At 40.8% G+C, this 22,865-nt stretch overlaps 1 protein-coding gene across 3 annotated transcripts in view; it reads left to right on the top strand.

Moving 5' to 3' along the window:
• CALCR (calcitonin receptor) overlaps nucleotides 1–22,865 on the top strand; it is a 158,790-nt gene that overhangs the window by 117,425 nt on the left and 18,500 nt on the right. For all 3 annotated transcript variants that reach the window (XM_063151468.1, XM_063151477.1, XM_063151487.1), the window contains exons 7-10: nucleotides 989–1,115; nucleotides 15,312–15,465; nucleotides 20,340–20,400; nucleotides 20,503–20,569. In XM_063151468.1, the coding sequence (XP_063007538.1) occupies nucleotides 989–1,115; nucleotides 15,312–15,465; nucleotides 20,340–20,400; nucleotides 20,503–20,569 (409 nt within the window). The remainder of the gene's footprint in view (nucleotides 1–988; nucleotides 1,116–15,311; nucleotides 15,466–20,339; nucleotides 20,401–20,502; nucleotides 20,570–22,865) is intronic.

Here is a 22,865-nt window from a genome sequence, read left to right as displayed (position 1 = left end):
TGGCCTCCACATGCAGAGGAAAAGAAAGCCACAGCCTGTGCTCCATTCCAGACTGCAAAAGACTCCTAGTCCTGAGCCTACCCCAGCAAGACAGCAATATTTCTTAGCTGTTCTTTACCAGTAGTTTTGCCTCCTTGCTCTCAGTGATCACTGGACAGGACAGCATTATCTAACAGCTCCATGACTGCCTTTCTGCCATCACCCTCTGTCAGCCTGGCACTATGCTCTGGGGCAAGGAGAGCTGCAGGGGCCTTTTCCTCTGCCTCAGGGATGGAGGAGGAGGTGACATGAGGATTGGGTATGAATTAGAAATGGGAGATTGTTCAGGTCTGAACCTGCAGTCATGATTTTGTTTCATGAGAATTCTGAAAACTTCTCTTGTGAGACTGTGCTACCTACAATAGCATCAATCCTACCTCCCCCAAAACCAGTGATTTAAAGAGATTTCTTCTCCTTCTGAGCAGGAAAACAACCTCCTCTGGTTTGGGATCTCAGCTGGAGTTAGTAATATTCAGGATACCAACCCAAATCCCCCTGTAATTTAAGGAGATTCCTGCCCAAATTCCCATCCTGTCTCACTACTAATTCCAGAAGTAGAAAATAATTTTCATCTGAGTATTTGAGAAATTGAGTCTCCAGGGAACAGTTCCTTATAAAGCAGTATTTCTTGCATCATGCGCATGCGAAAATTCTCAGGGTTCTGCTTTACCACTTAATATCTCAATTACCATGAATTAAAGAAAGGCACCAAGAGCTAAGAATGTTGCTGGATAGGTCTTTAGAACACAGTCTAAAAAGCATGTGGTGCTAAACAGGTGTAAAAACAAACCCAAAAATTTTTCAGAGGTTATGGCCGCAATGCATGGCATGTATTTTCCAACTATGCCTTGCCAAAAGACATTCTTGAGAGACTGTTGCCAGAAAGAGCTTGTTAAAGTGACATCAGAGGAAAAATACTAATTTACGACATGTGTTACATATTTTTCAGGAGCCTCAGCTGTCAAAGGATAACACTGCATAAGAATTTGTTCTTTTCCTATGTGCTGAACTCCATGTTTACAATTGCCCACCTCATTGCTGTCGTCCCTAACCCAGGCCTTGTAAAAAGGGACCCTGTAAGTACTGCATGACTCCTCTCCATCCTAACACCAAGTGAAATCACTATGGCCCTGCAAAACCTAGAATTCCCATTCCGCAGCTAATGATAGCCATCTGGGAAAACACACACAGAGGGTGCAGATTCTGAGAATTTCACTCAAAATTGCTCAGATCCTTCACCAAGCAATAAAAAATCTTTGAATCTTGTACAAGCCCCAGACTTGCTCCAGCCAGCCCATCCACACAAGTATGTGCCAGGCCTCCACTGCTCCCAGCAATAACTACCTGATGATTCCCAGCAAAGCCTCTGAGGTGATAGATGCCTCTGGTGACTGCTTGTCCTTCTTCCCAAGCCACACACTGGGGAGGGACGGGATGGAAAGAGAGATGGCTTATTCCTACACAACACACAAAAAAAGTCTATTTGCTGCATTTTTTAACTTGGGAGGCAGTAAATCAAAGCATTATTTACCTACCTTCACTGCTCTTAGGTAGTGATACAAATCATGTCAGTCTCTCAGCTGATAAATATATGTGGTAGATCTCAGTCATCCAGCTCTGATCTTGCTCCCTAACCCAGCCATTACATTGTGCTCAGTCCTTGCAGCAGCCCCAGCCAATGTGAAATTAATGAAAATGTGGTAAGTTTCATTTTAACACTAATCAGCTTGTAGTCTAATAAGATCACTCAATTATAATTCAACCATTTATCTGCCTCTAATTTCATGAAAGGAATTAAATACTAGCACCTGATATTGTCTGATCACATGTGTGTCTCTCAAATGTGTGCTGATTAAGTAAGTTAATTAAAGCAGAAATTATATAGCCTAAAGAAAACATCACCAGTCTCAGAAACCATCTGGAGATTAAAAAATAGAAGAGCAGAAGAATAATTTAAAAATCACACATTTTGTTTCTCCTCATTGCATAGCGTCATGTGTAGATAGCCTGTGCAAGAGATGCAATGAAAATACACTTGATATGTGAAGACAAAAAGCTGGCAGATGATATCAGGCACCTAAATTGAAGTAAAATTAGTTACCTCAGGGTTAAGAATGATGCTTTCTGACAGCACAAATAAATTATCTGAAACTGTTTAAGCTGTTGAGGGCATGGGAAGGAGTCTTGTGTTTTAATATTTCATTTAAAAACAATTGTTTAACAAAACTATTTGTCTAACAAAAGTCACTGTCTAGTGTCTTTTGGCCTGATCTTTACTGGAAGTGAAATCTCAACACCAGTAGAGTCAATGACAAAGCTCTCAGAGGCTCCCATAGAGCCACATAGCCACAGAACAGGCTCCAGCCCACTGACCATCCCATGATGATGTCCCCCGCCTCCATCCCTATGGCACAAACAGCATAAAAGTGACACCAGTGGTTGTCTCTGGAGGCCACGGAGCCCCAAAGCAGTGCAGAGGTTCGTGTACCACACTCAGCTCTCAGGTCCCTGCTCAGAATATGAAGAGGAGCTTAAATGCTCAATATAGTCATGGAAATGACCCCAGCAGTGTCCTGTTAGCAAAACTGGCTGCAGTTATTGGCTAAGTAGAAGTTTTGATGAGCAAAGCCATTGCTTTGCAATTTCTTCTTCCAAACCAGATTTGCAAGTCTTTGACCCAGGAGTGAAAGGCTGTCTACAGACAGGGTACAAAACTTGGGGCCAGAAGATCTGGGGTCTCTCATTTTTGTCCCACCATCAAGTACAGATGAGGGTACAGTCACTGCTTGATCTTGCCTCAAATTCTAGATTTTGCTCCCAAAAACCAAAAACAAGAATAAAAAGACGGTGAGGTGACCTGCGAATACGTTCAAACTCTCCCAGCCTTACTAGGAAATGTATTCTGTTACCTTAGTAACATAATAAAATTTTAGGTTTGTGATTGGGAAAAGAAAACTAACAGGCAGGAGCGCATTTTTAACATATGATAAAATTACAGAAAATTTCTATACAGAGTATATGAAGACTTAGAGGATTTAAGTTTAAAATGCTAAAAAATTTACAAAAAATTTCCATAATATTTTTATGCTGATGCCTATTATCAGAGCAAATGAAAGCTCTAGAGCTTGGGTTTTTTCTACTTCCACTGCACCCTCTGCTTTAATAAGACCATTTGAAGATTACTGCTTCTGACTTCTTCTACTTTGCTGCACTTATCCATTTTCTACATGCACATCTTTGGAGCTTCACAGGTTCATGAATGTATGGCTCTCACCCTTTGTATATACAGCAATACTGAAATGTGTAGATTGAATTTCAAGCAATCATGGGCATCACTCAGATAACAGCCATATACTGAGATGAAGTTGCTGGTATTTATTCTACAAAATAATAAATGTGTTTCCACCCCAATAGTTCCTGCTTTTTTTCCCTACCTAAACTTTCACAATAGTTTTCAAATCTGAAATGCCATGGGAAAATACTTTCAGTGATTCATAATTTATGAGGATCTCAACAAATCCATATAAGTTTGAAAGAAGAAAGAACACTCTCTTAAATAACAAGGAGAAAAGTCAGAAGGAGCAAGAGAGGAAATTCTTTCCTAACTCCAAGACAGCCCCATTCTCCCTGTGACCCAGGGAGAAATGACATGAGACAATCCAAAGCATCATTTACTTGAGGACAGTCTGTACCACATCGTCCTCACATTGCTGCTAAGAGTTAAATCCTTTGATGATCATTCTGCTCATGCAAAATGGTAAGTCAAACCACTTTTATAATAATCTTAACTGCTTATTTACTTCATGTTTTCTAGTTATACAATTTTATCTCTCTCTGTTTCTCTTTCTGTCGGATTAAGCTGGATCTGAAACCGTGGAAAAAAAGGATCTGAGTCCAGGTGGCCATGAAAGAAATGAAGAAGCAATGGACAAGGTTCAAAGACATTTAAACAAAAATTAACAGGACACATGTGTGAACATTTATTTACATATACTGAAAATTTTGACTGTTTTATCTGAACTAGGAACTGCATTAATTGTGCTATTACTGGAACTGCATTCATAGGAAGAGATATCATCTATCACCTTCCTAAATGAGACTGACTCACAGCAGAAGGGTGATCTGTGGACAGCACATTATGTTCGCCAATAAAACCTCTTAAATAGAAATAAAACTCTTTCTGCCAAATCTCTCAATACAGTCTAACACATTAGATCTGTAATTTTCATTTTCTGTATTCCACTAGAGCAGTCATTTTAATAATCATACTGATGGGAGTAAAAGGAATCGACACCTAATACTTGAAGGGGCAGCTCTGCCAATGAGAAACTGAGCAATTCATCAGCTCCATGGGCATCATATAAATATGCTTTTAGGTGGGGCTAAGTTTGGCCACAAATTAGTAATTTGTCTCAGTAATTAGAACCTCTTCCACAAAGGCTTTTAGAGATCTTACTGTAATTTTTTTTCTCTTTCACATTCTTGTAGAATTATCTGTTCTCTTCTTTCTGCAGGTTCTTCTGTAGCCTCTTCACCTTTCATGTGGTAGTTTCACCCTTGCTTCTGCCATTGTATGGTGGGAAAGTTTGTATTTCCATTGCAGTTTTATAGAGGCCATGGCAAGGGCCAGTGCTCCACTAGTAGTTCCTCGGAGCCCTGTGTGGGGTCTCATGCTATGGCAGAGAGAAAGCACACAGCATCCATTCAGGCACACTCCAATCCCACTGCCAAGTCCCATCTCATTGCCACACAGTTTCTTTAGGCCTTAAAGTATAAACGATCTGTACACCCTCTTATGTGGGTTCAGCAACAGACTTGGTATGCAAGAACCCAAAGCATTAAATTCTGTTTAACTATACACAGCATGATTTCATTTCCTCCTGGCAGCGTCTGTAACTAACTGAGCCCTTGAACATGAGGGGTGAGAGGATGGAGGCTGTTTTTCCCTCCATGTGTAGATGTAGATACCTATTAAAGGTCTTGAGCCATTTTACCACCCCAGCTGATGGTGTAGCATGTGCTCAGTGTCTCTGCAAGGAGCACAAGGTCCCTTTCCCTTTGCAAGCATTTCACTAAGCTTGCTGACACTGTGGGCATGAGGCGGGATGGCAAGGGGCACTTGGTTATCTATACTGCCCAAAACCCATCTCCTGGAAAGAGCAAGCCTTCTAAGCACTAAGATCTTCTAAGCATCTTACTGCTTTCAGCATTGTTAGACCAAGAGAGCAGAAAGGCTGGTGCCCACTAACATTAAAATTTTAAAGCAAGGCCATAGTAGTAAAAATACTAAAATTTCTAGCTTTCTTGTGGACACTAGAACACTATAAATAATCTCTCCACTAACAAATTAAAATAAAAACCACAACTTCCCAATTGTGCTAGGTTTTCCTTCCTACCACAATTACAGCAAAACTGTAGAAATAAAATACTGAGCTGTGTGGACAGATGACAAGTATAAAAGAATAGTTACTGTGATTTATAGGATTCCAAAATTGGTATTCACCTGTTCCCAAAGGAAGAGAGAGGCAATGTAAGATAAGAAAGCAAAGAAAATTTGCTGCATTTTGGGGAAAATGTCAATTTGGGTATTTTTTACCATACAAATGTTATCTTCTCACCTCTTCTTGCTTTCATTTCCTGCTGATCTAGACTGGCAGAGAATGGGGGATTTAAAACATTTTTTTATCAAATGTGATGCTCATAAATTATACTAGTGAGGACAAATGGTAAAACTGCTGCTCCATGTGACTTATTGTCCTTAGTTGTTCCAGCAGTCCCCTCATGGAGCAGACCTCCGTGGAAACAGCAAAGGTGGAGATCCACAAGGGAAAGGGGCACTTCAATCTTCTGAGTTGTTTTCATGTGTTGTATTTGGGGTAGGGCTTCAGGAGGTGCCATTCTTTTTAAATAATTGGATTTTTTTTTTCCATGTGACTATTTCCACAGCTTTTCTGTCACTGTCAAAGCCTCTCTAAAGTCTTTTATCTTAGTACATCTATTCCTCCATCCTGCTTCCATTAGATTACTTATCCTCAGCATCCATTTTAGCCACCAAGAGGTGACACAGAGCCTGGGCATTTGTGAAATCAATAGAATGAGAGTAAGAACAGGAAGATTTGGCACTAATGTTGCAAGTTAGAGAGAAGTTATCCCCACTAAGAAGAATTTCTGAATTGAACAAAGCCCCAAATCACATTGCTGAGGTTCACAGATGTGGTGGCTGAGTCCCGAGATGCAAGCAAGCACAGTTCCAGTGTTCATGTGTCTGTAGATGGGTGACCACAGAAGTCACAGGGAAAGGAAACTCCTACTCTATCTATCTGTGCCCTCATCCACAAAGAAAGGGAGACATGATAGCTTTCATGTAGCCCAATCCAAAGATTTTCATGTTAAAATAACTCAGACTCTATCAGATCCTGTGTACGGCCTCTTATTTAGGAACCTGAGTACCATTTCCTCCAGAAATGTGTTTCCAGAAAGAACTTTGTAATGCAAAATGCATTGTTGCCCAAAAACAGAAGGCATCAAATCCCAGAGCTCATTCCCAGGTTTTCTGTCCACATCTTTTCTGCTCAGGTGAGTAGACGTGCACTCAAATAACCAGAACAAGCCCAAACTTCGGATGCAAATATCTGTGAAAAGTCAGATTTAACCTGTCATTCTGCCTGGTCGTTACACATCTGCAACATCTCTGGACCCTGAAGCTCTGCCATTGTGGCAGTGAGAAGTGAGCACTCCCAGCATAGTTGTTCCCAAAATCAGCAGAATCTCAGCATCCCAGTTCTTGCTGTCATTTTTTTGTTTAGCCGCGGTGGAAAGCATACACTTTTGCTTTATGCAAAACGAGTGAATCCATTCCAGATTTGCTGAAATTCATGACGTGTCTCCAGAACTGCTGCTCAAGAAAGGTGTGTTTACTTTACTCTCAGATCTGAGCTGTAGCAGTTTCCAAAGGGAGACATCTTCCACAGTATGGAATTGTGTTTGACTTAGATGCCTTTCTGAGGCTTTTTTCATTTTTCCTTTTGGTCTTCCTAAGAGATAGGAGAGATGACAAAGTGAAGATGACTTGGGATAGTACCTGGGCAACCATAGGTTTCTGTCAATTGCGCTGTCTCCAATGCATCTGAGAGACTGAAAGTTAAATAGATAATAATGTGCCATTAGTCCCTAGGCATAGAAAATGTCAAGTAGCCACTCCTTAAATGTCAGATCAACAAGTGCAGATGCTAATAGTTGCCTTTTGATGGATTCTGTGTTACACTGCATGGACAAGTGAACCTCATGAACCTCTGTTTTACACAAGGCCTTCCACATTCATAGAACATTTAAGCAGCTCAGGTGTTGATATTTCTCTGTGAATATAAAGCAATTACATCTAGAAACATTCAAGGTGTCTCTCCAAGTTTTCCTTGCAGTATGCCTTTAAAAGGGTCTAACTGAAAGGTGAGAAATTTGACTATGTATTGCCCAAAAATATTTTTCAAAATCCCTCAAAATATTGGATTCTTAAAAAAATTATTCCCCTCAGAAAGACAGTACCATAATGTTTCCAAAACACAATACTCTCCCTGATACCATGCTGCCACAGCTATTTTCCTCACTGGGATTTGTCTGATGAAATGGCAACGTTTCCTCTAGAGGCAGCTGTGTCTCAATCTGAGACAATTTACCTCACTCTAAAGCAGGTGGCTAAAACAGGTCAGGTGAATTAAATGCAGAGTGCTCATTCCTCACTCCGTCATCCTGCACATCTATACCATGAAGTGCCCTTCCATGACTGCTGTGCAGACCAGAAGTATTGCCCATTTTCAGCCATGCCTCTGCTACCCTTTGTTTCTTGAAGGTATCTAAGACCAAACAGAAGTAGCCTGAATCAGAAGAGAAAAAAACAAATGAAAGAACATCAAAGTTCCTTTACAGATGACAGCCAAACATGTGGAATAAGGGTATGGAAGAAGAAACAGTAATGACTTTCAGTCATGACAGTAATGACTTTCAGTAGGAGTTAAACAGGCTTCGGTTAGTCATGCACATGACCTTTAGATTTAGTTGGCAGAATGAGGTATTGGCCAATAATAGGTCAGTTGTTTGGATAACTGAACTCCTTTGCTCACCATCTCACCTCTGAGTGGCTTGTGCTTTCGTACACCCAATTGACTGACTTTGCAATTTTCTGGCATCCCCTTGGCCCAACATCCTTTGAAGGGTTGGCAGCTCTACCTAGCAGTAGGTCACCCCAGGAAAGACACTGGAGCAGCATCTGAGCACATCTAGAAAATTAAAGCACTCATAAACATTTAGGGTCAGACACATCTTACATTTGGACACCTGCTTTGCAGAAACATACAGCTGACCTAGTCACCCCATGCTAAAGATAGACAAAGTTACATTCTATCCATACGTACTATCCATCTGGCTTATTTTAGATCTATCCTTTAGGATGAGGTAATTTTTACTATAATCTCCATCATCTCTATCATTATCTTTTGATTACAAGAGAGACAAATTTGGTGTCTATATTTAGTATCACAAATCCCAGTTGTATCATTAGAAAACTCCTGGAGCATTTAACTGAATTGTGAGTGGATATATCCATGTCATCAAAGTGTACCTAGTCCCCAGGAAATTATTTTGTAGGTCTAGATCTTACACCTCAAATATAAGGTAGGTGCACTTGACTGTTAGATATACTCCATGCAAACTTAAACTACCCTGGCTCAGGGCTCAATGCCCAGAGCTCTGCCTGGATGCAGATTTGAGTAACCTCTGCCTTGTCCTGTCCTCCTGTGCCTGGTGGCTCTTGCTCAGGTGTCGTGGTAGAGGACAGGTGCTTGGAATAGCAGGAGCACTTAACCCTTTTGCTCAGGGGTTGCCTCCCTCCCCTGGGAGAAGGTGGCAGCAGATCCTCTCCAAATGAACATCAGCTTGCACTGTCTTGTGTTATTTTTTTTACACAGCCCTGCCCTTGTTTTCTCTCCCTCTTTGCTGGCCTATCTGGTCTCCTCCATCAGCCAGGCTCATATCTACAATGGGTCCCTGAAAAACTGCCTCTCTCTGGCAACACTGCTCAGAAACCAAGCTGATAAAACCCCCTGGGAATGGTGAGGCTGTTTTTCTTTGCCTCACATCCTGTGTCACACTTGCCATCCTGCAGGTGAGGAGCCAGTGGCCCCTGCACACTGAGACAGGGCCAGATGTGCTCTGAGAGCCCCTCTGGCCCTGCAGAGCTCCAAGCTGCATTCCAGAGACAACTATTGCTACAGCAGCCAGGATTCAGGTATGTGCAGATGTAGCCTTATTATTCCTGTCCAGAATGTGTAAATCTGGGCTGGCTGCTTTGCTATAGCATAGACATGGACACACATGCTGTTAAGAATATCCCCTGTTGTTTAATTTCATATTTTGCTGTCTTGTAACACAAAACCTGGGAGCTCTCCGAGAACTGTGTACATTTCATTCTGTAAATTGTTAAAAAGTGTATTAAAACGTTAATCTTCTTCCAAACCCCAGTACGCCAGGTTTCTGACTGGAACAGAGTTTAATGGATGACTCATTGCAGATACATTGTATAATGGTATGATGTTCTGATAGCCAGAGATTTACAGCTACAATACTTAGCACAGTCTTGCTTTGGAAAAAACTTTTATTGCTTATTTGTGTAATATATGGATACTTGGAATTTAAAAATGCTTTCATAGGATAGTGCTCTAATAGTCAGAAAAAACCCACCATTTTTTAAGGCAGAGCAGTAATCAAACTTGAAGCTACTCCTTTAAAATGCTAAGTTTAGGATGTTTGAGAATATATTGCATTGCCTTCAAACTGAATTTCAATAAATCATATCTGGCCTCCATGGCAAGCTGTAATCTCTTTGAGGAGGGTCCTTTGCTCTGCCATGCACTGGGGAGGTTTCCCAGAGGTGAAGAGGAACGAGGATAGTAAGGTCAAATATTATTTCCCTTTAAAGCAAGTGTACAGATGTAGTGATAGCTCATATAGCTGGCTTGGATTAAAATTGATAACCCCAGCGGGTCTGTTCTCAGCAATTCATTTGAAATGTTGGTGGGAGGTATTTCAATGGATAGGAGCTTTGGAGAAGAAATATTTAATTATGCATGCTGAGGGGCTTTCCCATATTTGCTTTCCATAGGGCAGGCTCTCTGGAGTTGATAAGGACTGATGTAAAATAGAGATCTCCCAGCCTGCCACCCTGAGCTCCTTTAGCCAGGAGAGCACTGCAGGAATGGGCACACATGGGGATCTGTGTGACTTTACAGTGCCAATGCAGAGTCAAGCCTTTTGCTCTGACGGAATTACTAGGACAACCTTCCTCAAATAATTAGCAGGTTTATTTCATATTAAATTTTGTTATTATCCATGAAAATGGAGTTTTGGGGTTTATGCAGTTCAAGAGTTTTTACCAGACTCGCCCCAATGAGGGTAAGTGGTGCAGTTAATGGTGCAGTTTTCTGTCCATAAGCTATTAACCAACAACCAAGGAGAGCCTTGACAGAGAAATGACAAGCACATGTGATGAGAGGCTGCTGGATTAGCTGAGGAGAGCACTATGCCAATTACATTATTGTGCAATTGCAGGGTTCTTCATAGGCAGATGGACCTTTGGGACTCCTTTGGCAGGACTGGAACATTAAAAGTGTTTATAACATGCCAGTATGCCCTGCAAAACATCATAGACACCATTTCTATCTCTTTCTTGTAAAAGGAGAGTAAATTGTTTTATTTCTCCTCTGGGAAATATTCCAGAATCCTTTTGAAGTGCTTTTGTTGTGTATTGCAGCTGTGGTGTTTACAAGATTTCCATAACTCTCTGTGAGATTTGCAAGTGAGAGGAATAGGACTGTTCAGAGGAATACTGACTGTATTCCTATTGACCCCTTTTGCCCCTGAGTAATTAGGCCACAATCATTGCAGTCATTGGAGGTTGCTTTTATGAGGAAGGAAAATCAGCAGTAATGGACTCTTTTTTTTCCTGGATACTGTCCTGCAAATCTGTAGAGAAGTTTTCTCAGTTTCTGTGCCCATCAATGTAGTGCAAACACGTGGCCAGAGGCAGCCTCCTTGCTCGCAGACTGAGTTTCTTTCCACACTGCATTCTGCCAAAAGAGGTTCATTCTTGGACATCCTTCCAGAAGCACAAAAGGAGCTGCTTTTTTAAAGCTGACTTTGAGGGCTGGTAATTTTTTCCTGATAATTTTTCCACATTTACCCTTGCTGTAGCCATCAACAGGACAGTGCAGGACAATGCTGTCTGTTTCCAGGCTGTTAAAAAGTGGGATATTTGTTATTCCTTTGTTCAGGAGGCCAACCTGAGTAACAGCTATGGGGCTGCACTAGAAAGGACCTCTATTTCCTCCCAGCCTATGCTGCTCATGAATTAAAACCCACTAGCTTCAGTCACCTGCACACCAGGTTGCAGACTGAAAAGCTCATGACTTTTAACTCCCCTTGAGAGTGTGAAGGTGCTGAATTAATCCTTTCCTGGATTTCACTGTGCTGCATATTGTACAAGATATAGCAAGGACAGAGCCTCTGTCTCAAAGAACTTACAACATAACTTTTGTCTTCAGCAGAAAATAAACTTCCTGCACATGTTTTTATTTCAAAGTTAACAGTCATAAAATCCTAGATCTTCGAATGGTTTGGCTGGAAGGGACCTTAAAGATCATCCAATTCCAACAGCCCTGTCATGGGCAGAGACACCTTCCCTTAGACTAGGTTCCTTAGAGCCTCACTCAGCATGGTATTGAACACTTGCACAAACAGAGTCTATAACCTCTCTGGGCACCCTATAAATTATAGATATCAGTCTTTATAGATTATAGTAAAGGTTTATAAATTATAGTAAAGAAAACAATCAGTTACAGAAGCAAATCTTCCACCTGTGCAATGCTTGATATCATCTTGCACTTTTATTTTACTTGTTTCTGCAAAAATAAAAGCTGTATAAAACTTACTATTTTTATATTTTCTTAATTAAGATCAATATACTCCAAGATGTTGGTTGCATTTGTTGTGTTTTATTTTTACCAATCCAATTCTTATCAGTAAAAAGTTCTCTTCTACTGAAAAATCTCTTTTACTTGCTCTGACAAAAGAAAAACAGTTTCATTGTTGTAGGAAAAGATTTCCATTGCATCACTTAGCCAGAGCTAAAACACACTGCATTAGTTACCTCATCCAAAGCAGACTGATTCTTGTTTCCCTTTGAATAACATGAATATAACATCTTATCTCAATGCACTGTTGTGTTTAAACTCCTTATAATAACTTGTTCACATAAATTCTCAAATTAATGTGATGTGTGTGAAAGTATTAGTCATAATAATCCTTTATTCTTTGCCAAGGGTTTTCTTACTTCTCTAACTTGTTACATCAGAAGTTATTAAGTTCCTCAAGAGTCATTTGTTGTCTGCATGTCCATTGCTCTAAAGGATAAGTAAAATATTTCATTTTTGAAGCCACAAGTCATAGTTCAGGTGGAGGGTGCACAAAAGAAAGAAATGTTGGGAAATGAAGCAAATGGAGCTTAGTTCTACAGCTGTCAGGGAATGTTTTTACTATGTTTGAGCTACAGACACAAGCTCCAGCAAAGACTGGCTTGGTTCTAGTGGGAGGTGTGTTCAGTCAGTCTCTGCTCAGAGGGCCGGTGAGCAGTGCACACAGAGAAGGGGCAAAGAGGAGCAAGGATCCTCCACTGCCACCTTCCTTTCAGTTGGACAGTATGAAACAGGGAAAGAATTAAGTCAAAATGACACACTTGAGAAGTACCATGGATTTTGTTGCAGAACTCACCATCTGTGCTCATCTCCTCCTCTAGTTGTTCCTAGAGCCCAGGTGTCTGGATGGAATGCTGGGATAATTTGGCCCTGGGAAGAGCAGAATAAGCCCGTGTGCATCATGCAGGCACCCTGAGTCACTCCCACTGGAGCCATGAGAAAATCGATGCCTTGAGCTCTCAGGTGGCCCCTCTGACCTGCAGCTCCTCCTTGGAGATCTCCACAAGGGGACTCACTGCTGGTCCAGCCCAAACCTCAGACACAGAAAACTGCTGTGATGGCTCAGGAAGTTTGCTTACATTTTAGAGGCCAGGGTGTCTGGCTGATGCCAGGGAGGGCACCTGAATCTGTGTGCAGACTGAGGGAAGTGCCCATCAGGCAAGGCAGCCCTTGTAGGGATGGGTAATAAGGGGAGAAGGGAAAAAGGAAAGCTACCAGCTAGGAGGCTGCATTGAGTGTGGGCTGGGAAACAAGACAAAAAAACATATTGACCCAGATCTCTGAAAAACAATCCAGGAATCATATAAGACCCTTATGAACACTTTTGCTCACAGAACAAAGGAGCAAATATATACTCACTTATCATTTGTTTTGGTGGTGGTGGTAGTGGTGGTTGGCTCTGTTAGGTTGAGCTCAGTATACAACCCTTTTTGGACACACTTTTAAGAGCTGTTCAGCCACAGTGTGGAAGAAAGATGTAACAATCTGTTCTGTCCTGCATGGTAAGAATACATGAATTGCTAGAAAATAAAAAACAGTTCTTCACACTAATCTTGTCAGAACCCTATATTCTAACCTATCAATAAACCTATATTTTCATGAAAAACCAACCTGCGCTGCAAATATTGAAACATAATGAAATACACATGTTTGGGCAATTGGGAATTAGGAACAGAAAGTGGTGGACTAGAGACAGAGATTTTCTGATCCAGAGGGGCAGTCCAGACAAAGGGAAAACATGCAGTACCCTATCTGCTGAACTGCAAAAGTGACTCTTGAAAGAGACAAGTGAATCCTAATGACATCTTGTGCAGCACAGGTAGTCAGCTTGGAAAACATCTGCAGAAGTTAAGGGAAATAGTTATTCTCCTGTGGCCACAGATGGTGGCTGTTACTTTGCTATCACTGCTGTGACCTCAGATTTCCAGGCAGCATGTGGTGCTCCCCAGAAGCAGTGGGTCTCTGCCAGGGCAGCAATGCCTGCCACTCCTCCTGGCCCTCCTGGATTGTGGTGACCAGAAAGTCCAGGTGGAGGACCTCACTGCCATCCCTACAAAAACAATGGAATTGAGACCCATTCAGAAGAGGAGCAGCATCATCCCTCACCAGCTGGCACTCCTGTAGTGGACACAACATGGTTCCCTCCACCATCTGCCCACTGATTCCCAGAAATGTGCAGCCACAATCCCTTGTCAAGGTCTCTGTCTGCAGCCTCGTCTGAACCATGCATGGGAACCACTTCACCAGCTCCATTTAGTTCCTCATGTCAATTTGATATTTCATCAAAATAGAGCAAAGCTGTCGCCTCACAAAGTGGCAATGACAGTATCCCTGGTAAAAAAAGGGGATACAAAAAGAATCTCTGCTGCCACAAAAGCTTGCACTTTCCAAAACAATTTGTTCAGAGTTGGCAGCTGTTTAAAGCGTCAATGACTTTGGCTTAAAAGAGAGCCCTGAAAAAAAACTTAGAAAAGCTTGATCAAAAGCAAGTCATCGAAATTGGAGCTCAATGTTAGTCTTTTTCACAGCCCTCCTTTGACCTGTAGAACAAGTGGCCAGATTACTGAGTTTTTAAGGAAATATTTTAATTTTTGGTATTTTTGGAGTGCTGTTATCATAATTTTGTTCTACTTTGTGAGGACTTTAATTTATTTTGATTTAATTTACAGAATCACAGAATCACTAGGTTGGAAGATCATCAAGCCCAACCCATGCCCTAACACTTCAACTGAACCACGGCACTGAGTGCCACATCCAGTCTTCTTTTAAACACATCCAGGGATGGTGACTCCAGCACCTCTCTGAGCAGACAATTCCAGTACTTTATCACTCTTTCTGTAAAAAACTTTTTCCTAATATCCAACCTATATTTCCCTTGACACAGCTTTAGACTGTGTCTTCTCATTCTGTCAGTTGCTGCCTGGAGAAAGAGGCCAACCCCACCTGACCCCAACCACCTTTCAGGGAGTTATAGAGAGTGATAAGGGCACCCCAAGCCTCCTTTTCTCCAGGCTAATTTAATTTAATTTAATTTAATGAATTTAATTTAATTTAATTCCTTTAGTTCATCTCATTTATTAACGTTTGAAATCCTTCTTACTGATAGGTGCTGAAAAAAACCCCAAAAACCAGAAAGAGCTGGGAATTTTTGCTACCCTTTGCTTTCTTATAGCCTAGCAGTAACATTTGTCTTCACCTACTTAAATGCAAAATGCTGGTCAAGCGTGTGACTTTCTCTCATTTATCTAACAGGTGAGCTGCAAAGTGCTGCAATTCTTTCATCAGTACATGCTGGGCTGCAACTACTTCTGGATGCTGTGTGAAGGCATTTATCTCCACACGCTGATCGTGGTGGCAGTGTTTGCTGAAGAACAGCGTTTGCACTGGTATTACCTCTTGGGCTGGGGTATGTATGCTACCATCTGTAGCAGGATGGTCAGTACACTCAGATTTTTGAATTCTTCTAGCACTTATGTATCACTTATGATCCAGTTAATATCATTAGATCATGGCTTAAGACTGAGTTCTTGGACTCAGTTTGAGAATATAGTTACATGGGCTTAGAAACTTACAAAAAACAGCACAAAAATGTATTTTTTTATTTGCTGCATTTGTAGAAAGAAGTGCTTATGCTCTGTTAAGAAAAGCTATTGGAAAAATACACTTCTATTCAAGAATATATCTTTTCTGAAAAAAAATAAATGTTTATTTTTGTCACATATATACAAAAACATGAATGTGTGACAGTACCTATAAAGTATAGTTTTCCTGGAATCAAGAGGAAAGATCAGTGTCTGTGTCTCACAAATTGAAGAAAATACAGCCTACAAAGAGGAAGCAGAATTTCTCAGGAAGTGAATCCAGTATCAGATACATTTTGGCATATGTTGTTTTAAAGGAAAAAATTTTATTTTACCTACTGAGTAGGGAATGGCTTTGCTGTCAGGACTGGTTTTGTCCAGCAGCATGTGGTCATATGCATCCTGCTCAAGGAGCCATGATTAGGTCCGGTTTTTCATCTCCAAATATGCATTCTCTTCTGTTTTCTATTTTCCTAAGGGATCCCTTGCCTTTTTAGTGGGTAGCAGCAGATATTTTTCCTTTGGACTACCTGGTCCAACAAAAGACCATATAAATGTAATCAGTATATTACAATGAATCTTTTACATTTAAATCACTATTTTAAATCTATTCTGCATCAGTGTTGACAGAAAATCAATTACAAGAGCTTTCTTCCAATTTGGCAACCACGAATCTCTGGCCTCATTCCAATTTCTGGTAAGGCAGCTCCCCTATCTTGAAACCACTGGTGCAGCAAAGCAGCAAATAATGGACCTTTACCATTGTCCCACTGCACAGACACTGCACTGGCTGAAGCAGACACAATTTATTCTATATTCTCTTTGGTGAAGTTGTACTTTTTCAAGATTATTTCATTTACAGCAGGAAAATGGAAAAATAGCCCTATTGCTTAAACCAATAAAAATGAGAAATTTTTATATTAGAAAAGTGGATAATTAGATAATTAGGTAACTAGATCAGAGGAAAATTACCCAGTTCTACATATTCTGAAGAAATTTAAAACACTACCTTCAGACACAAGTTAGGTATCCAATATTTGATCCTAAATGGGCAGTAACAACAAAGTTATCCCCTGTCTGGATTTTCATTTTAAAATCTGATCATTTACTGTCCCCTTTCGATACAAGGCTTAGTGCTCGCTGGATACCTACATTAGATAACAAGAAAATGAACATGATTTTCTAGTACATATACTTTGTAGTGTCAGATAGCAGACTCCAGGCAAATAATAATTTGTCTTTGATGGTTTTTGTTTGTTTGTTGGGTTTTCCTTAATGAGAACACCAGCATGCACTCTTTTTTCTGAAGAGAATGGCATATTTTCTAAGAGAGGCACTTGAAATGCTTTTGGAATTATAAGTATGTGAAACATTATCATCTCTTAAATGAAGACAGCCTTCCTGAGGAGCCCTAAATCAACTTAGAGTTTCTGAACCATGCCAATCCAAATAGCTGAGTCCTCTTGGAGGAAGAAGCTGTGCTATCACAAAAATCTCATAGCTCAGAATATTTCAATATAAAAAGTCTCATAGGGATGTGAAACAGCAACCCAATGTGACGAGTCATTTTAAACATTTGCTTCCAGACAAAGCTTTTTCATATCTCACAGAACAAGGCTTCCCAAAATAGTGTCACTCCCTATCCAATTGTGGAAGAGCAATATGGTCATGGACATAATTTTTTTCCGTTGCCATTCAATTTAGGCAGTGCAATTTAATGCACCTGTGACATCCAGCCTGCAATGAAAGGTAATGAGCCAGCTGTAGTAGTGCTGAGAATGGCACCAGCAGCACCGTGGGGAATTCAGTGAAGTTACCTGATAAGACACATGTCAGAGTCTGCAGAGCTGCCCCAAAAATAAAGAGGGTAGTGGCAGTGGTAATAGGGCACTGATATCTTGAGAAGGAAACAGTTATAAAAAATGGACATAACTCTTGACAATGGTGTCTGCAGCCATTTTTATGAAACTAGATTGATACTTCCAAAAATTTTAAAAAAAGGTAATTATTAGCACCTCCTAACTTAAATAGAAATATTATTAATAGCAAAATGGTCTGATTATGACAATCTGGTAACTCTTTAAGTTTGCATGAATCATTGTAATTCCACTGATTCCAGAAGGAGTAGTAACACTGTTTAACTTTAAACATCCATCTATGTTAATCAATGAACAGAGACACGTTTCTCCAAAGGGCAATGCAGAGGAACCAGAGCAGGCTGTGCTCTGAATTACAATTCAAGAGATCAAGGCAAATGTCCAAAACAAAGTTACTCATTATTCATTGCTCTTGCTAATCTCTGTGCAAGAAGATCTGGCCTACTTTATTTGGAAAACCACTAATGACATTTTTAAAATAGCTTTATAAAAAAATAAAAAAATCTGAGCAGATATAAAAAACATCTACAAAAGGTTTGAGGTGATTGAATGGAATCTGGCATGGGCAGATGTATTTCAAGGCTGATGCCATCAGCTGACCCCTTCTCTGGGAATCACGGCTGAGGATGTGGTTTCTCATTTGTTATTGTTTCACTGGGTCAGGAAATCACCATTAGGCAGGACAGTGAAATAGTATCAACTGTGTGCAACAGTACAGTTCACTCTTGCCGCTTCAGGCAGCTTCACCCACATCAAAGTGAAAAGGGAATCATTTATTTGGACAGTGCTGAAACTGCAGTGCCTTCCAAATGGTGCTGGGAATAGTGACCTAATTGCCAGTTTGTGCTGTAAAGGACCTGGCATGACTAAAGGGATGTGTCCTACCTGTCCCTGGGATGGCTGGGGACCTTCTCTGCATTATTCACTGCTCACCATGTACAGGTGGGACTCATACATGTAACCACGACCCCACAGTCTTTGATGCTCCACATCTCTGCTCCTCTCTGCTTTTTGGCCCTTTACAAGAGCAGCACTTAGCCCTAGAACAGCCCATCCAGCCTGCAGCTGGAAATCTGAGCTTCAGAGGGTCATGGGCTTCTTAGCCTGTAACTGGCTAATGATGGCTTTCCACAGCATTCTTGAGATTTGCTTTGGAGTTTGTTGAGCCAAATATCCCAAGCTAATGCATTTAGCAGAAGAAAAAAGCTCTTTTTACATCATATGGCATGTTCTACTTGCAATACTCCAGGCCACAGTTTTCAGCTGAAGAAGTTTTGCTATTAGAAAGACCCCTTAAAAATTGCACTTCAATCTTCAAACAAAACTGGCCCAGACTTGCTCCATTTCCCAATCAAAACGATTTTCTCAAGCTGTCAATCCCATGAGCTTACCCTGAGGTCATAAGCTCCTTTCTTTTTATTCTGAGTTTTTTGTTGTTTTGCTGTGCATCATCACCCAAAAAGGTAATTCTGCAGCCAGAGGCCTGGGAATCATTCTTTTCTAAGAACACTTTCTAAAAACATACAAAAGAGAAAGCAATCCAGTTTGTTCTCCTACAGCTGCATTGTCCTCCCAAGGTAAATTGCAATGCGAACTCTTTTTTTTTTTTGGCAATAGAGTAAATAGCTATTGCTTAAAAATGCCTGGAAACATAAGAGTGTCTTATTTATGTATCTTTGTACCTTGTTTTCACTCCCCACAATATGGTTAAGGATCCTCCATCTCTTCTAAATATTTTTATTAAACCACTAACATGTGAACAAAACAGGAGCTGTATTCTTTTAATCCCTCCATGATTAATCATGGTATCAATAGGATATTTTCACACGTTTTAATTTGTAATTGTAGAATATCCAAAGCTCAGTAGAAAGGTCAGTGGTTCATAGAGAGCAGGCAGCAGTAGCAGCAAAGGTGTGTGCCCAACTCTCTGCACAGAACAGACAAGGCAGCAGATCGTGTCCAGCTCCTCAGTTCCAGGCTTCTAGCCTATTGGAAAGGGATATGACATTTAAGCAAGCTGAAGGGAAATGAAAAGGAGTGGACCAGACTGTCACTCTCAGTGTCAGGCTGGAAATAAGAACCTGAGCTTTCTATTTTGTTAAGCATGGCATGTTGCCTAGGCCAGTGCAAATTTGCTCCCATCAGCTCCCTGTCAAAACCTCCTCTGAGGTATCACAAATAAGTCGGAATATGTGGATTTATGGCAGTCACAGCTCTTCTCCCTGTTGAGAAAAGCTGCATGGAGTGGGCTTGGCTGCACAGATGCTGAGAACCTACAGAGGTTATCACAAATTCCCATCCCCCAAAAACCTCCTGGCTCCAAACGCTTTCTCATGCCATTGGCTCCAAAAGAGAAACTCTTCACCCTGTTCCTTGTTGCTCCATAATCTGGCATGCAAGTCAATTTGCCTCTCTCTTGCTCAACAGTTATTTACATGCCTTTAACAAGTGTCCCTGGTTTCCTGAGAGAAGACTCCTCTGAGAACAGAATGATCCCTACATCCTTCCCACACTCCCTGCTCACACCCTTCCCTGCAAAAGCCACAGCAGTGCAGGGAGCCTGGCAGCAGCTTTGAGACACCCCAGGAGAGCATGGTCTGTGGGTTTTGCTTCTCCTTTTTGGCCTGCCTTGAGTGTTAATCCCTTTTGCATCTCATCATTGAGGTGTTGCCAGGATCTGGGTGTGATGGACTAAGTTCTTTCCTGAAGGATGTGATTTCACATCCATATGTTTTGTGAACAACAGACTTATTAGTGTGTGACACACATGAAATTCAAGCTAAACAAATACCAAAACTGATCTATAACTTTAATCATTTCAGGGTTCCCTTTAGTGCCAGCATCCATTCATGCAGTTGCAAGAGCCAGATACTTCAATGACAAGTGAGTAGCACGTCTGTTTTTGAAGGAATTTAGCAATACTTAACTATGCAGAAAATTTTATTCAAGTTAATAACAAATGTTAATGCTGTATTTCCCCTCTAGCTGCTGGATGAGTGTTGACACACACTTGCTTTATATTGTTCATGGACCTGTAATGGCAGCTCTATTGGTAAGAATATTGTTTGCTATCAACAGTATAAATAAGTATTTTAAAATTATGCTAACCCAAACAAAATAGAAGCTTCTGTACTATAAGTATTTTGGTCAAAACGCAGAAGTAACTAGAGGTTTTCTCTACTCAGTGTTACAAAGGACAGGCTCGCAACACTTTTTTCCTGTGGGACTTGAGAGGAATACACTGCATTTATGTGTCATCCATCATTTAACTGTGCCTTAGCTGGGGTGAGCTGGTTGTTCAGCATGGGTTCTTCTGGTCACTGAGCTGGTATGTTCCAGAGGCAGGGAGCTGAAAGAATCCAGGGAAAGAACTCAAACTGTGCTGTTTGAGTAGGAAGACAGGATTCCAAGTGCAGCTTGGCAATGTGCACCCATACAGCATCTGCGGGTTTTGCCCAACCCAGCCCCAAGCTCATGTGATTGTGTCACCCAAGATGCACTTTCATCTTTTTATCTGCTCTTACTTGCAAACACCTGCACGGATGTACCTGCAATAATTGCCTCAGAGATCAAACAATAGCGTAGTGAGTACTTGGAAAACTTTGAATAAACAACTTTCCATATAATAGCTGAATAAACAAAAAGTCTTTCTACCCTTTCTGGAGAAGCAGTCTTTAACATCAGCTATATGAAATAGCCCATCCTTCCCTGCCTTATAGGCAGTCTGTTGGTCCCATAGAATCACATTTATTGTGGGTTTATTGGTTCAACCTTGACTGTATCTCCTATTGTAATGTCAATTACCATCTGAGATAATCCATTTAACCTTTATTTTTTTGTCACTGTGATCCCAGTCTTTATATCTTGCCACAAAGAAAATATAAGTGACTATTATGGAAAAATAGCAATCTTTAGCAATTTTCAAAATAAGATATTATTATTTCTATATTGTGCTTATGTCATTTCCAGTCTTATTTTTCTTATGAAGATGTCGATGTCTACAGTATATCCTGCATGATTTGCTACAAAAAAACCCATTGTGGAAGACTGATTCAGAAGAGCTGAGGGTTTTTAACTTTGTAAAGTCTTTCTTTGACTTTTTACAGTTACTTTCAGAAAATCTAAAAGTGAAGGTTAAACAGAGTGAGTGAAGTCAGAATAGGATGGAGAATAAGGTTTAGATTTAATGTTGACTGGGACCTCAGAAGTAATTTATTATTCCTCTTTTCTAGTAGAGCACAAATGTAAAACAGTTGAAAGGTCTCCCAGTGTAGTTTAGAAGCGATGAAATGTTTTACCAGAGCTTGCTGATTCACTGTTCTGAAAAAATTCAACTGAAATTTCTGAGATATATATATATATGTGATTTGAACTCTTGAAATATCTATGGAAGTTATACACTTACATCATTATTTCAAAAAATTAGCAGGAAAAAGAAAGTCTATTAAAGTTCCAAAGAGTCAGTGCCTGATTTTACTGTAGCAGAGTGGAAAAGAGTGATGTGGGTACCCGGGAGGCCAAGGGTCTGTGATCCAGAGATGTCCTCAGGGTAATCACTGAACTCATTACCAGCCTGGCTCTGCCCTCCCTCTTCCTGCAGGCTCTCAGCACATCCCACAAGGAGCTCTCTGTGAAGCCAGGGTCAAGGGCAAGTTGCTCTATGCTGAAATCAGATTTCCATAAATAACTGAGGAGAGGAGGTGCTGAACTACTTGGTATCACTGATCATGAGGATCAGGGACAAAGTTTTCTGCCCTGAGACAGCAACAGCTAGCTGTTCCCTGTTAGTAGAGCACCACAGAGTCCCTGCAGTCTGGTGGAGGCAAGAGATGTCCAAGGTTTTCCTCAAAAACAGCCTTACACCTCTGCTCACAGACAACCCTGAAGCATTAGTCCATGGAGCATGTTCCTTAGGGAAACTCTGTGCTCCCATAGGTCCCATGTGTCCAGGGACATGCTGGAGTTTATCCCAGCTGGCAAGATAGCTTGGCAACTGTCAGACTCAGGACAGAGATGTGGTTATTTCTAGGGGACAATTTGTCCACGCCATTTAAACTTCCAATATAAAAATAATATTTAGTGTTCCCTGGAAACCCTGAATTTGCCCATATCAGTGTCAAAACATCCAGTGCATCCTAGAACAGACCCCTGCTTGCCTGAAGCATCCATGCAGGCTCCAAACCATGTAGAGCTGCTTAATAGATATTTTCTGAAAATATTCAAGATATTTTCCAAGACCTGACTGCCAGGGAACTGCCCATTATAAGATACAATAAAGCTAGAAAGCTGCAGTTTATTGCCATTTATGTGCTTGGTATTTTTATTTTGAATGTCTGTTTAATTTGAAT

This window comes from Melospiza melodia, chromosome 1, assembly GCF_035770615.1.
Source record: "Melospiza melodia melodia isolate bMelMel2 chromosome 1, bMelMel2.pri, whole genome shotgun sequence".
NCBI classification, from domain to species: domain Eukaryota; kingdom Metazoa; phylum Chordata; class Aves; order Passeriformes; family Passerellidae; genus Melospiza; species Melospiza melodia.
This window is presented reverse-complemented; position numbering and strand designations above follow the sequence as displayed.